Raw genomic sequence first — 15,540 nt, forward strand, 5'->3', positions numbered from 1 at the left:
CCCCCCATCTTTTGGCTAAAGGCCGCTCCCAGCCCCCCTCCAATGATGCGATTCATCATCATCATCTGTATGGAAATCACTGCAGGGTAGCGAATGCCTCACGAGGAGAGATCGGGGTTCAAATCTCAGGATGCCCTGAGTGACCTGGGACCGATCCCGATCGGCCTAACCTACCTCATGGGGCTGTGGGGAGGATCCAGCAGCAGCGGAGAGGGCTATGGAAGCCGGGCCGAGCGGTCTACTCGGAAGTAAGCCTCGTTTCCGTCAACGGGACTTACTCCAAGGAAAGTGTTCTTAGGAAAGCGGCCCTACATCTGTCTCCCCGAGCTCTGTACAGGACGTTTTAAAAAGCAGATGTGATGCCCATTCAATTCAGTGGGGGCTTATTCTCAAGGAAGCTTCTAGTTTTCTTGGGGTTAAGCAACACTGAACTCAACCCTACTTAACTGGGCACTATAGGCACACTTATTTCAGCGCTCCCTTAGGGCACTTTCACACATGCTGAATAATGCGCTTTCAGTCCACTTTCAATGCACTTTAACAATCGTTTGCAAGTGAATTTTGCCCTTTCACGGTAAAATCCAGCTGCAAAGTGCTTTGAAAGTGGGTTGAAAGTGCATTATTTGGCGTGTGTGAATGCACCCAGAGTGTATAGAAGAATTTACAGGGGGTTTTGGCATGGTTTGTTTGTTTGTTTTTGCATGGGGACATTTCAAGAATGCAGTTCCACACAGGTCTGGTGGTATCCTACAGTACAAGGAATGCTTTGCCTTTCGCCTCCACTGCATGTACAAACGGATCATCCCTTGGATTTAGACAGAGCTTTGAAGGACACTTCGAAATTGTACAAGACATTTCCTTAGTTTAAAAGGTACTTCTAACACATCTCCAGCCACACTAACAAACACACCCAATCAACCTAAAACATTAGTGGACATGACCAGGTTAAATCGTCCAGATCTACATCAGATGTCAGGAAGTCTCCAGGGAGATCATACATATATACACCCATAATCATGCCCTTTATTATAGATTAAGGGAAGGAGAGAGGAGACACCATTCAGGATTTTGCAATCAGTTGTGACATCTTTGAAAAAAGGAGGATGCCTGGCAGTGGCTGCCAGAGAAAGTCCTCTGTGTATGCCTAGGGGTACTGTTAACAAGCCTGAGGTCATTATCCCAACAGGGCAGACCTAATTACAGATCCATATTCATCCATAATGCTCACCTTAACTCAAGGTGCGCTCCTAAGAAAAGTTGCACCATTGAAATGAATGGGCTTAGACTGGAGTAACTCTCTTCAGGATTGCACTAGAAAAGAGTAAGAGCCCAGTAGCACCTTGAAGACTAACAACATTTCTGGCAGGGTATGAGCTTTCATGAGTCTCAGCTCACTTCTTCAGATACAGCTAGAATGTGGGTCCATCTGTTCTTAAGTAGAGAACAGTGAACTCAGACACCCAGTGGCAATAGCAGGTAAATGACAATAGCAGGCGTGATTGGATTAGGTGTGATATGCAGAGGGGTAGTGGGCATGGATTGACAACAAGAGACGACTGACTCCATAAAGGAAGCCACAGCCCTCAATTTGCAAGATCTGAGCAAGGCTGTCAAAGATAGGACATTGTGGAGGACTTTGATTCATAGGTTCACCATGAGTAGACTTAAGATAGGACTTTGTGGAGGACATTAATTCATAGGGTCGCCATGAGTCGACTTGACGGCACTTCTCGCACACACACAGCGGGCCTGGGGAAATCAGCATTGGTAATGAGACAGGAATCCTAGGTCTCTATTCAATCCAGGAAAATGCATTGTCGTGAGCTCCATTATTAGTTGTAATTCAGCAGTCTCTCTTTCTAATCTCCCTTTGAAATCCCCTTGTAAGAGATTGCAGTGTAAATCACTCTCAGCTCTCCTAATCTACCTCTGATCTTCTGGAGGAAAATGAAATCATACACCAAAAAAAAAAATAGTTTGTTAAAGATGTATTTATTGCATTTCCCTCAGGGAGGCTCACAAAAGTAAAAAAAAAACACCACATGGCCGTAATGAGCTATTAATCGCATTAATAGAAGTCATTAATGATGATGCTATTAATTGGAAGACTTCTGGCTCCTTTCACCTGCTACCGCAGCATGAATGAAACTCCGGAGGGAGACAGCGCGTCGAAACTAATGGAGGGCCCGGGGTCGCCTGACCCCCACCTCGTCTCCCCTTCGCCCCCGACCTCTCCATTGTCCCGTGAAAGAGATGCCGGGGGCGGGTGCCCGAGGACCGTCGAGGAGAGCGGGCCCGGAATCCCCAAGCCCTCTGGGCACGGAGACGCTCACAATAGTCCTCGCAGACCTCCGGCGCTCCCTGCAGCTTAATCCCCCGGGGCCAGGGGAAGCGCCCCCTCCGCCTATTCCCCCCTGACAATGATTGCCGTCGAACCTGGCGACAAGGAGACGCAGGACGCCCCGCCGGGCCTGCGCCAGGGGGGCCCCGGGAAGTCCGCTGGGCTGGCAAAGCCCCCTCTCATCCCGAGGGTTTAGCCAAATTGCTCTGACATCCCGCGGGGCCGCAGACATCACCGGGGAACGATCTAATGGTTTTTAATTTCATTACAGCGTCTCCGAGGGCGGGGAGACCTGCGCGCCCCCGCGGCCGTCTCCAGCCGGCCTGGGCTCTGGATGCACAGCCGGCCTCAGCCCTTGGCATCCCTTCCTCCTCCCCAATAGGGAAAGGGTGCAGATGCAGGTCCCTATGCTCCAATGTGTGTGAGGGGCTGTGGCTCAGTGGTAGAGCCTCTGCTTGGCACGCAGAAGGTTCCAGGAATGACTCTGCTGTCTTCTTTTTGCAACGCAGGTGCTCTGGGACTGAGCCATAGCCCATTTTTAATTTTTTAAAAAAGGAAGAGTGTTCACATTAATTAACTTTACTGTTAATAGAGTGGCTGACTGTTTAAATGGTCAGGAAGTCCCATCCTTCCCAGCTCCTCTGGAAGATGCTAGGATTCGAGGAGCTACCTGTAGTGTCTTCAGCAGCTTCTGGAGGACTTTAAAAAAACATTAAATTCATCTATTGTATAGTCTCTGCCGTTCACTTGAGGATAAAGATCTTGTCATGTTGATCCATGCTTTTGTTATCTCTTGGCTTGATAACTATACAATGCTCTACATGGAGCTGCCCTTGAAGACCAGGGTCAACTAGTGAAATCCAGTTTAGGGGCACCCTATGAATTATTGACCTCCAAAACAACCTATCATTAGCAGCCTTGCTCCAATCTTGCAAACTAAATGCCCCGGCTTTCCATCCTGTTAAGCTTCTATTAAAGCAGCAGGACATTATTGGTTTTTTTCCTCCAAGAAGCTGACAACTTGACAGCCCTGATTCCATTGCTAATTTTTGATTATTATTTTTTTTGTTTGTTTGTGTGGGAGAAATCCAAGGATAAATTCTACACCATCCCAAGATCGAAGGCTGAAAAAATGGGCTCTGCTGGTGCTTAATTTCTACATTAAAGTTTCTGAGGCTCAAGCTATTCAGGCAACCACAACTTCTATTGTAACAACCACATCGCTAATACTAGATGCTTTAGGCACTGGTTGTGGCTCAAAGTTCTGTGTGTGTGTCCCTAATATACTTCCTTTGCTTGGATTCAGGAGCCAATAAGTCCTACTTCAAATTAAACGTTGGCACTGCCCACTAATTAGGTTGTTGTAGGGTGAGAGATTCAAAACAGATAGTAGGAAGTATTTTTTCACACAACGCATAGTTAAATTGTGGAACTCCCTGCCCCAAAATGTGGTGATGGCTGCCAACTTGGAAGGCTTTAAGAGGGGAGTGGACATGTTCATGGAGGAAAGGAGTATTCATGGCTACTAGTTAAAATGGATACTGGTCATGATGCATACCTATTCTCTCCAGGATCAGAGGAGCATGCCTATTCTATTAGGTGCTTTGGGACACAGGCAGGATGCTGCTGCTGCCGTCGTCTTGCTTGTGGGCTTCCTAGAGGCATCTGGTTGGCCACTGTGTGAGCAGACTGCTGGACTTGATGGGCCTTGGTCTGTTCCAGCAGGGCTTTTCTTATATTCTTTTCTTATGTTCTTATGTTGCTCTCCATTTAAATAGTTCTCTCAAAATTTTCACTGACATCTGTCCAAAAAGGCTTCCTTCGAACCAATGGGCAGTTGAATTCAGTTTAATGTTCGCTTGCAGCAGAATGAGGTGGTAAAGTCCTGAGATGGTGGAATGGACTGTTCCACATTAGAGAAAAGATGAGGAGTGATATTTTTTAATTCTTTTCCTATGTATAATAAATCCTTGCAAGTAGAAAAGTAGCACAGCAGTGAGAGGGCTCAGCCTGAACCATTTCCCTTGATGTGCTGGAATGTTTTTAATTTACTTTCAGGGTGTTTTTAATATCGAGGAACATTAAAAAATGGTGCGGCCCAAATTGTCATCTCAGGATTCCACAAAACTCAGTTTGCGGCATGGATAGACCAGCCCTGAAGGGACTTGTTTTTTATTTTAAAAGAGTTGCAAAACATATTTAAAGATGTGGGGTGGGTGGGTTTGTGATTTCACATGCACTGGACAATCAGTACTGTGAGTAGCTAAGCTTTATTGTGAACTTGCTGGTCTGGTTTTACCTGAGCTTGACACTAGAGAAAAAAGATGGTTTGCCTGTGATGTGGCCACAATACTCAACTAATGTTACCACTGCTTGCCTGTTCTAAGGTATCTATGACTCCAAAGCTTGATTTGGGGAGAATATTAGCTGACCAGCACACAGAATGATGCCAGCCACGCTGCCTCAATTACGCTTGGCAGCTACCACCAGCTTTTAATCCATTTGGAAGGTTTTCTTGTGGATGGAAGTTTCAGACAGAAGTCTGGCTGCAGCACCAAGAAAACTGGCATGTCTCCCAATGTCCTTGAATAATCATGCTTGATTAGGTTTTCCTCAAAGTCAATGTGGGAAGGCAGCAAGCAGACTCCTAAATTCCAAGACTTCCCGTGAGGTCAAATCCAGAACTATAAGCAGCCACAGAGCCAAACTGGTCATGTTTCATTTTAAGAAGGCAGCTAGCATCCCTTGATCGAAGAAGAAGAGTTAGTTTTTATACCCTGCTTTTCTCTACCTTTAAGGAGTCTCAAAGAGGCTTTCAATCACTTTCCCTTCCTCTCCCCACAACAGACACATTGTGAAGTAAGTGGGTCTGAGAGAGTTCAGAGAGAACTGTGACTGGCCCAAGGTCACTCAGCAGGGTTCATGTGTAGGAATGGGGAAACAAACCCGATTCACCATATTAGAGTCTGCCATTCATGTGGAGGAGCGGGGAATCAGACCCGGTTCTTCAGATTAGAGTCCACTGCTCTTAACCACTGCACTAAGAGAGGATTTGGATGTAGTTGTTGTTGTTTGGTAACCTTTTCTTAACTGCTTTGGGGATGAGAGAGGGAATATTGTGTCACCTTTATAATGATCAGATTATATCACACATTCTCTCCATCAACTGCAGTTTCATTTGAAAGATGGCTGCAGACTTTGTTATCCACTACCTTGGCATATTCATCACTGAAGCTGGCAACCCACCAAAAGCTCAATAAGCCTTTTCATTTGCTATATTTAGTACATTTTTATCCCGCCCATTTTCCAAAGGACTCACACATGGTTCTCCCTCCCACCTGACAACAACCGTATAAGATAGGCTAGGCTGAGCAAATAAGTGCCCAAGCATACTCCGTGAGTTTTAGGCAAGCAGAGAAATGATCATGGTCCTCCATCATGCCCATTTCTAACCACTGTACCAGGCTGGTTCTCTTGTCTTTGTCAGGCCCCCAGGATAGAAGTGTCCAATCTGATTAAGGTATTTAAGCAAACATACATAACAGAGTAAAAACAAGTAGCTAGACTTCAACATTCAGTTCACAGAATATACTAGGGGGCATTCTTTGACTATGGCATCAGTTACTCTTTGGTGACTAGTATTTCTTCTGATATGAAGTTTTGCCTGGTCCAACCCAAACAATTATTGTGTTGGTAATCTGAGTTCACCACCATCTCACTTTAAACTACTTTGGCTGCCTGTCTGAAACTTCAACACAGAATGGTTAGCAAACTCCTCATAGACTGCATAATTCCTGGGGCCTGGTCTGAAGGCACATGATGCTGCAATTTTGCTGAAGCCAAGCAGGTCTGAGTCTTCTCAGTGTTGACTGGGAGACCACCGGAAAATTATATGAATGCCACATTGAGTTCCAAGGAACACAGACCTCCATCAAATAAAGTGGCTACTGGATTGTGTTCGTTCAGCTTCAAAAGATGCACAGTTCCAAGAAAGAGCATCATTTGAAATTATATATAACGTTTAATTTTTAATTTACATATTTCCAATGTGTCTAAAGTACGCTTCATTTAAATCAAAGGGATGGGTAGTGAATAGGTTCAATGCAATTGAGTGGTTTGCCTGTACGGTACCATTTGATGATGTAGGGTCATGTGTATGTGGGGCAGGAGGAAGGTGTCACAGCAGAATGCCCTGCCATGTCTAGAAAAAACCCTTTCCCCTCACATCCTGCTTCACTATGTTTAAACAGTTTTAGGGGATGTTGTACGTGTGGGAAACATTGAAACACACACATACACAATTGCCTTGCCTGCGGTCTGAGATGATACAGTCCATGAACACTTTTATCACTTGGATTCTCTTGAACATATTTTTCCAAAAGGTAACTCATGTTCTCTTATTTAGCTTCTGGCCTTTCATCTTGCTTCTCTGCCTCCTTCCCCTTTCTTTTGTAAATTTTAAACTCTTAAATAAGCTTGTGTGGAAATACTCTGGGGTATTTGTACCTCCAAATAAGCTAGGGACCACCCCAAAACACATATTCCCCATACTTTGGGGACCATGACATGCAAGGGGAAATGCAGTTTTTCCTGGTCCATATACTCGTTCTGCCACCAAGAGCTTCCATTTGGGGTGCCCCCAAGAAGCTTCTATGATAACAAATCAATGTTGTTTGCCTCAAAAAGCCCCTTCAGAATCTGCCCCCCTTTTAAATTCAGCTGTCAACCTTGAGTTAAATCAAATCCCCCTTAGTCTGGGTGAAAAGAAACCTGTTTATTGGTACCGCAGGCCCCAAACCTGTTTATTCTATAGCAAGGTTTTTAAAAAAACGATATGCAAGATTTGATGTGACCTAGGAATCATAGCCCCAGAAACCTGATTTCATTGTAGGATAAGAAGAGCAATAAATATACTATAGAATAAGAATACAGAAAAAGATGCCTCTATGTCCATTTATCTGAGCTGAGTGGGAAAGCTTGGAAATTGAGGGTTGAGTGTAAGGAGTGAATTCCAGGAGCTTCTGAGAGTTGAAGGATCTCTTTTTAGGAAGTAAAGAATAGGACCCTGCAAAAATCTCCCCATCTGTCTGTATCTTCCTTCTGCTTTTTCACTTTTTATTATGTATAAAATAATAATTGCGTACATTACTTTTATATTGTTATAAACTCGATAGCCATTAAATAATACAATAGGCATAGTGTCACAGTAAAAAGGTAAAGGTAAAGGTCCCCTGTGCAAGCACCGGGTCATTCCTGGCTCACAGTAATGGGTATTATATCTGGAACTGGAACTGCTACTTACATGGCCAAATGGATCAAGGTGATTATTGGTCAGCTTGAGTTTTTGGAAAGAAACCAGCTGCCTCATCCAGTGGGCACCGGTGGCTGGTGAATCTGGATGGACATATAATCTTCCAGGCATGGCTGGTTCCGCTTTCCCGGTTACTGACCTAACCAAAAGGAAAACAAAAGTTTTTATAGTTGCAATTTTCAAACAGATTAAGGTCTACCAACAGTGTCACACCACCAGTTCTATCCCTAGGGTTGCCAACCTCCAGGTGGTGGCTGGAGATCTCCCACTATTACAACTGATCTCCAGAGATCAGTTCACCTGGAGAAAATAGCCACTTTGGAAGGTGGACTGTATGGCAGTATACCCCATTGAAACCCCTCCCCTCTCCAAACCCTGCCCTCCTCAGGCTCCGCTCCCAAAATCTCCAGGTATTTCCCAATCTGGAGCTGGCAACCCTGTCTATCTCTGACTTATTCATATACCCCACATCTGCCACAATATCTCAGTATATCATATAAATTACTCTGAAAAGTCTTTCCCTGAGTCTATATCACTGATGATTAATGTACAGTGCAGCAGAATGAGGTGGTACAGTTCTGACATGGTGGAACAGATTGTACCATTTCAGACTGCAAGCAGGAGAATCTCATTTTGGGTAGCCATGGTACATTAACAACAACAAAAAACATCTGAAGAGGTGAGCTGTGGCTCACGAAAGCTCATACCCTGCCAGAAAATATTTTTGTTAGTCTTTAAGGCGCTACTGGACTCTTGCTCTTTTCTACTACTGCAGACAGACTAACACGGCTACCCACTGAGAATTAACAACAAAAAAGTTTTAACACAGCAGGAAAGGACCTGGCATGTATTTGTATTTTGTTTGTAGAGAGACGGAACATGTAATGGAGTAAAAAAAAAAAAAACCATCCCCCCCACATACAACCTTACGTGGTACAATCCATTCAACGCATAGAGAAAATTGTGATAGAATTCTGGACTGTACCATTAGGAGCTATTTTTCATTGCTTCCCACTCTCTGAATTTAACGAGGGGGAAGGTCAAGTACAAAGCTTTAGTGCAGTATCCCCATGCTCCATTTTATTGTATACAGTGTTTTTCACCCTCCCAGATGGGCAATAAAAATACTACATCCTAGCACCTAATTCATCCAGTTTTGTAGATCATTTCTGATCATTCAGGCTACAGCTATGGAGGGGTCGAGCCAGTCTGTGATTAGGAAATTTTTTATATCATTTGGGTTCTGTATAATTGGCCATTCCAACTGGCCGCTGCCTTTGCTCAAAAATGAGCGTCTCTCTGTAATGTGCTCTGTCTTTTACAGAAGAACGAAGGAGAATCCCGCACCACTTCGAAGATTGATTACATTCTTTGGTTTTGCTCTTAACAGACTTCCCCCCCAATCCAATTTTAACCCTTTAGTCGGACATGTTTCTTGTCCTGTCCTGGCCTCCCCGCCGATTGCACTCAGGCTATGAATCACATTATCTAGCAAGCTGTCAAACTAATAGAGTCAAAAAGCTAACCCAATGAAGTTCCAGTGGATTGAGGGAGGTTTACTCCCAGGTAAATGGGCACAGGGTTACAGATTCTCTCTCTTCCGCAAAAATCAAGGACGCTTTATAAGACTTAATTTAGACTGGATTGTGTCTTTGTTTGTAGCGCTAAGCAACCACCTGATAGCGCTTGACAAAATCCCCTCGAAGCCCCCCCCCTTCCCCGATGGCATTACATACCATTTATTATCTGCAAATTTGTATCTGTGGTCATCGGAGGGAACAATATCCATCAACAGGATGTACTTGGTTTTGGGGTTGAGTCCTGTGACTTTCACTTTGTAACTGGGAAACATACGCCTAAACACAAACAAACCAACAAACAAATAATACACCGAGAAGAAAGGCAAAAAATCCAGTTGATCTTAAAAAGAGGAAGCTGCGAAGCTTGAAGGAACTGCAGCCACGGCCCTTAGGGTTTGCAGCATCCCTATTCTTCTCCCAAGCGCTCAAGGTCCTCTCCATCACGCGTTGCTAGAGTTTCTACTCGGTCTATATAGTTATGTTTCGAAGAGCCCAGTCCTGGAGTCCAGGAGTAAGCACCATGAAACAGAACTAGACGTACTTCTGAGTAAGCAGGTATAGATTTGGTGTAGACATTACTGTAAATGGGCGCGTCCCACCTACGTAAGCATGTCTAGGATCGAGGCTGTAACAATCCCGTCCACGATCCATCTATAGATGTTCCTAGGCAAGCCAGCCCCAGAGAACACGAGGGGCTGCTATTATTGCCAAAAGTTTTCCACCACATATAGAAACCCAGACACAAGAATTAGTGGATCTTTGCCATGAGAAGGGGGAAAATGTAATATATTGAATGCAGGAGTGAAGTCGAATGGTATTTGGGCTGAATTTTTAGAGCTTTATGAAACCTGATTTAAAATTTCTTTTAAATCAGGAAAACTCCCCTTTCCCCCTTCTCCTTCGGTTTTATTTCTTTTCTTTCTTTTTCCTTTGATTTTACCCCTCCTCTCTGTATAGGACTAGGGAAGAAGGTGGGTTTACCGGAGGGAAAGTAAGTGTATGTTTAAAGACAACAACAAACGTTAATTAAAAAACAACAACAAACCACCCTCCCTGCAAATAGAAAACCAGCAGAGAAAGGCAGCAGAACCTGTCTCCCTTCTGCACTCCTTTCCTCTTTGCATGGGCTGTTTAACAAGAACAAACATTTGGCTCTGGAATCCATCACCTGCAGTCACAAATGGTACGCTCCATTCCACCCTCTCAGGGTTTTCCTACTGCATTATGCTTCGTTTGTAAACTACACTCTAGAACTGTAGCCTTTCCCATCACATACACAGATAAACACACATTTCTTAAACAGTAATGGATCCATGTATTTCCAGTAACTATAGGCAAGTGAGATTTGTTATTTTATTTTAAATACCAGTGGGGGGGGGGAGGCTGCAATAACTTTAAGACTGAAATATGCATTAGAAAGTTTGAATCTGGTTTGAATCTCACCTGGTCCTTGAACAGCCTGAGCAAGTCAACCTGGCTCCCCTCTCTACAACGTGGAAATAACACTTCCCCACTGTTATTTAATACATTGTTATCCAGCCCTCCCTGAAAGGAGGTTAGAGCAGCATACTTCCCTGTCAAACTAGGATCTGGGAGGCCCAGGTTCGAATCCCCATGCTTATAAATCTGCCCACCATGATATCACCATACAAGCATATTTGAAACAAACATGGTGAGATTATATGTAAATACACGCCTCAGAGGGGAAAAGCATATACAGAAGCATGACAGCTATCACAAAGGTTTGCTTCTTAACACCTGATTCTCATTTGGGATTGACTGCCATGTGTCCCTTAAACCAACCTTTCTCTCTCCCCAAACTCAACTTTTCTCCCCTTTTCTCCCCATAAAATTTAATTACGTTATTCATAGTCCACCTTTCTCACAGGAAGGAAGATTACACATAGCGGGACAATAACTAATGAATTAGAGATTAGACACATTCTAAAACCACCAGAAAGAAACAGAAGCATAGCATTATTATTAGCATGACACATAAATGACTTTCTCTTCCAGGTAATGCAATTTAGACTTTATTCAAACATTCAAAATTAGTAGCAAAGTAAAGCAGCCCAAAGTAAAGGTTGGTGAAACCCCAATGACTGCACCAGGTTAAAGTAGCGCTCTAGATTGATTCTCCCATTGAAATGAACGGGACTACAAAGAATGCAGTTTCTGCTGGATATTAATCCGATTTATAAATGCTATCCTGGTTATGCCATGTTACAGTCCATTGGGGAGGGAGAGGGGCCTGGGCCCAATTGATCCCCCCCTTTATTAGCCAGCCTTTCTCTACCAGGACCTTCTAGAGGATGCCAAATGGAAGGGATAATTCTAATCGAGATTTGCTATACCAGTGACCTGGGGAGAGGACTGCCAGCTGCTGGAGACCAGTTGACTTCAAGGGCTGGATTTTGCCTCTGGCCCCCTCCCCACCCCCTACCCTTGTTTTTTTCTTTCCTTCTTCAGAAGGCTCCACTAGGTTTCAGGATGCCTCCAAATCAAATTCAAACAGGAGGACAAAAATAGCACCCCAAAGGCTTCCGTTCTGTACATAATATGCGCAGCTGCCTGACCAACAAGAATGCATCAGCTACCTTGGAAAGCCTATCGATCTATGCCTGCATGGAGTTGTAGAATGTGATACATGGTTGTATCTTCCTTCCCCCCACCCCGCAAAAAAAACCCCACCAGATAGACTGGGGTAGATGGAGGCTGCTAGCTCGGGGTGACTTGTGGAGCGCAGTAGTCTGACATGCTAAGTGTCAACATGCCCTCGCTGACACTAAGGTCTGCACCACACAGCTTTTCCACGATCCTGTACAGCCAGCATGCAAAGCAAGGGGAGGAACTTAGATTACTGAGAATTTCTCTACTCATTGATTGCAGTAAACCTCCTTGGGGTCTCCTTTGCTGCAGGAAGGAGGGCCAGGAGCATTTTTAAGCAAGCAAGTAAACAACTAATCATATCTGAGAAGCCCGAAAGCGTTCTAGAAATCCGAAATGCATAACTTTGCAGGGTCTTTTGCCTTGGGCCTTTTGCCTGTGCCTAGAGCTGAGTCATCTCACGATTTCTGTCATCCCCATCACAGGATCGGGTTGCAGGGCTGCCCACCGAGGAACCTTTACTTGTGAATGTCCAGCTGAACTCAAATGGGTTAACCTCCTCAGAAGCATGTGTGTAAAGTGCCGTCAAGTCACAGCCGACTTATGGTTACCCGTTTTGGGGTTTTCATGGCAAGAGACTAACAGAGGTGGTTTGCCAGTGCCTTCCTCTGCACAGCAACCCTGGTATGCCTTGGTGGTCTCCCATCCAAATACTAACCGGGGCTGACCTTGCTTAGCTCTGAGATCTGACGAGATCAGGCTAGCCTGGGCCATCCAGTTATATCACTGCGAGACTCCAGGATGCTTAAGCGGAAGCTAAAAAAGGGAATAGATTTCTGTAAAAAAATGACATTTCCTCTTGGTTCGAGGCTTTGGCCTTGATCCAAGGAATTGTGAGTTGCTTCCAGGAGCTTTAAAATTGTTCCCCTCCCCACTCGCAACAATATACTCCAGTATACTGGCAGGCAAACAAACTGATTTTGACTGAGGAAGAGCTTCAAAGGCAGTTTTCATTTTCCAATACCCATGTCTTTAGTACAAGGAGGTCAAGGTGGTGTACATGCAAGGTCACCCAGAAAGCCTGATGGCAGATTTGACCCTGGATCTGTCCGATCCCGGGTCACTACATGGGGCTAGCACCAGAATGGGGGAGGGAGAGAAAACAGAGTCAGACCTTGAAAGAAAGAAGTTAAAATTCCAGCGGGCCATGCAAGACCCATGCATCAAACGAAGCAGCCCTTGACAGACGCCCCAGCTCACAAGACTCAAAGTGAAAAGGAACATTTAAAAAATAATAATCTTCTGCAAAATGTTGCCCTACTACTTCCAGCTGATGTAAAAGAATCCTAAAGGCAATTTGAGAGAATATCAAATGGATTAGGACAAAACTTCATGAACTACTCCACCCCTCATCAGATTTGTAAAACCGAAGACAGATTTCATGCATTGGACTCCAGCCCATGAAATAAATCTTCAAGGTACCACAAGACGAACTGCGTGTGTTGCTGTAATAGTATGATCCTAGGCAGATGAATCAGGGAACTTAGACTGGAGTAACCTTGCATAGAGTTGCTCTGGAAAGGCAGCTGCCCCACTGAAATTTGAACCCATTGCCAACAAGGATGAAGGTAACAAAACCAGAATATTAATAATCGCTGGTAGAGCATCTGCTTGGCATGCTAATAATTAAAAGGTAAAGGTCCCCTGGGCAAGCACCGGGTCATTCCTGACCCATGGGGTGACGTCACATCCCGACGTTTACTAGGCAGACTTTTGTTTTACAGTGTTTGCAGTGAAATGGTGCAATGAAATGGTGGTGGGAGCAGATAAACCGTTCACAGTATGGAAGCAGCTAAAACAGCTCACAAGACAGAAACAAATCAGTAGGGTTTCCATCCTCCAGGTTAAAAGGTAACGGTAAAGGTCCCCTGTGCAAGCACCGGGTCATTCCTGACCCATGGGGTGATGTCACATCCCGACGTTTCCTAGGCAGACTTTGTTTGCGGTGTGGTTTGCCAGTGCCTTCCCCAGTCATCTTCCCTTTACCCCCAGCAAGCTGGGTACTCATTTTACTGACCTCGGAAGGATGGAAGGCTGAGTCAACCTTGAGCCGGCTACCTGAAACCAACTTCCATTGGGATCGAACTCAGGTCGTGAGCAGAGCTTGGACTGCAGTACTTCAGCTTACCACTCTGCACCAGGGGGCTCCTAATGATGATGATGATGATGATGATGCTAATAATGTGAATAATGCTAATAATTGTGATGGGTTAAAGCATTTTCTCCAATAGGAGTGCAGTACAGCTCCAGGACCAACGTGGGGTGGGGGCATTGGGCCTCTCTTTCTCTCTCTCCCCCCCATTTTGCTTTCACCTGTCATCATTTTTTATTTGCATCAGACTAGCGACCTCAAAAGCCAGGAGTCCTCAAAAGCGAAAAGAGCTCTCTGGAACTCTGAGAGGACCTGCTAGAAGCGATGGGTTTTTATTCAGAAGTAAATCTTCCTGAGTCGAAAGGGTTTCCTTCCCATGAATAAGCTCGTCTTTGCCTCTTCCCAGGTGCCAAATTCTCTCTCACAATGACATTCACCTAACCTTCCGTATGCCTTACTCCAGTTCCTTGAAACACCCCTCCAAGATAAACATTTTCCAGATGTGATTTTGATTTGATTCTGGGCCTGCTTCTGGCCATAGAGCCTTCGCAGGGAATGCCCAAGGAGACTCGTGCAAGAGGAGTCCTGAAGCGGATCGTGCCCATTTTCGTTGTCGTGGGAAACTGTCAGCTATTGTTAGCTTCTGTTGATAACATTTCCCTCTCCGATCCCCCCCCCCCCAACCCTGGGACAAACGGCCTGTCAACATCCATAAGCAGACAAAGAATTTTCTGGAGATCCTTCCTTACCTTCCAGCTTTCGTGATGATCATTTCCGTCCCCACATCGTGAAATTTCAGCCACAATTCCCGTTCGTGCAAAAACACTTTAATTCCCTCCATGCCCTGGGAAAGGAGAGGGAAAGAGACTAAAATATGATATAATCAGACCAAAAAATCACACTATCCAGGAATACAGGGGCCCGTGGGGGCCTTCCCTCCCTCAGCCCCCTAATGGAGAAACCCATATCAGAAGGCTATGAAAAGGGTGGTTTTTAGCGTGGAACTAGGAACGAGAAGGCCCGGGTTCAAATCCTTCCTCAACCTAACATACCTTACAGGGCTGTTGTGAGAATATAATGAGGAAGAGGAGAATCATAGGTGAAAGGAAGAGCCGCATCCAGATTTAATAGATAATGAGCATTTCACTGAGTTGCACTTTTATTTATGCATCGGAATGTTTTTTTTAAAGAATGAGATCCAATATACAATCACCGGAGAGCCCCTCTGTCCTCAATCACATATTGTTTGAGCGTCACACATGTACGCATAACCCGTGGACTCACAATTAAAAGACACATGAACACATGAAGCTGCCTTATACTGAATCAAGACCTTCGGTCCATCGAAGTCAGTATTGTCTACTCAGACAGGCAGTGGCTCTCCAGGGTCTCAGGCAGAGGTCTTTCACATCACCTACCCTCCTAGTCCCTTTAACTGGAGACGCCCGGGATTGAACCTGGGACCTTCTGCATGCCAAGCAGATGCTCCACCACTGAGCTACGGCCCTTCCCTGTATCATATAGATGCGCTCACAAAGAAGTCGCGATT

The 15,540-nt window shown here is 44.9% G+C and overlaps 1 protein-coding gene across 2 annotated transcripts in view; it reads right to left on the bottom strand.

Moving 5' to 3' along the window:
• TBX5 (T-box transcription factor 5) overlaps positions 1–15,540 on the bottom strand; it is a 45,808-nt gene that overhangs the window by 26,341 nt on the left and 3,927 nt on the right. Inside the window, exons 2-4 of one of the 2 annotated variants that reach the window (XM_056859411.1) lie at positions 14,741–14,835; positions 9,389–9,508; positions 7,644–7,791 (exon numbers count right to left, since the gene is read on the bottom strand). In XM_056859411.1, the coding sequence (XP_056715389.1) occupies positions 7,644–7,791; positions 9,389–9,508; positions 14,741–14,835 (363 nt within the window). The remainder of the gene's footprint in view (positions 1–7,643; positions 7,792–9,388; positions 9,509–14,740; positions 14,836–15,540) is intronic. The other variant, XM_056859412.1, reaches the window with a different exon arrangement.

Source organism: Euleptes europaea, chromosome 13 (genome assembly GCF_029931775.1).
Source record: "Euleptes europaea isolate rEulEur1 chromosome 13, rEulEur1.hap1, whole genome shotgun sequence".
NCBI classification, from domain to species: Eukaryota; Metazoa; Chordata; class Lepidosauria; order Squamata; family Sphaerodactylidae; genus Euleptes; species Euleptes europaea.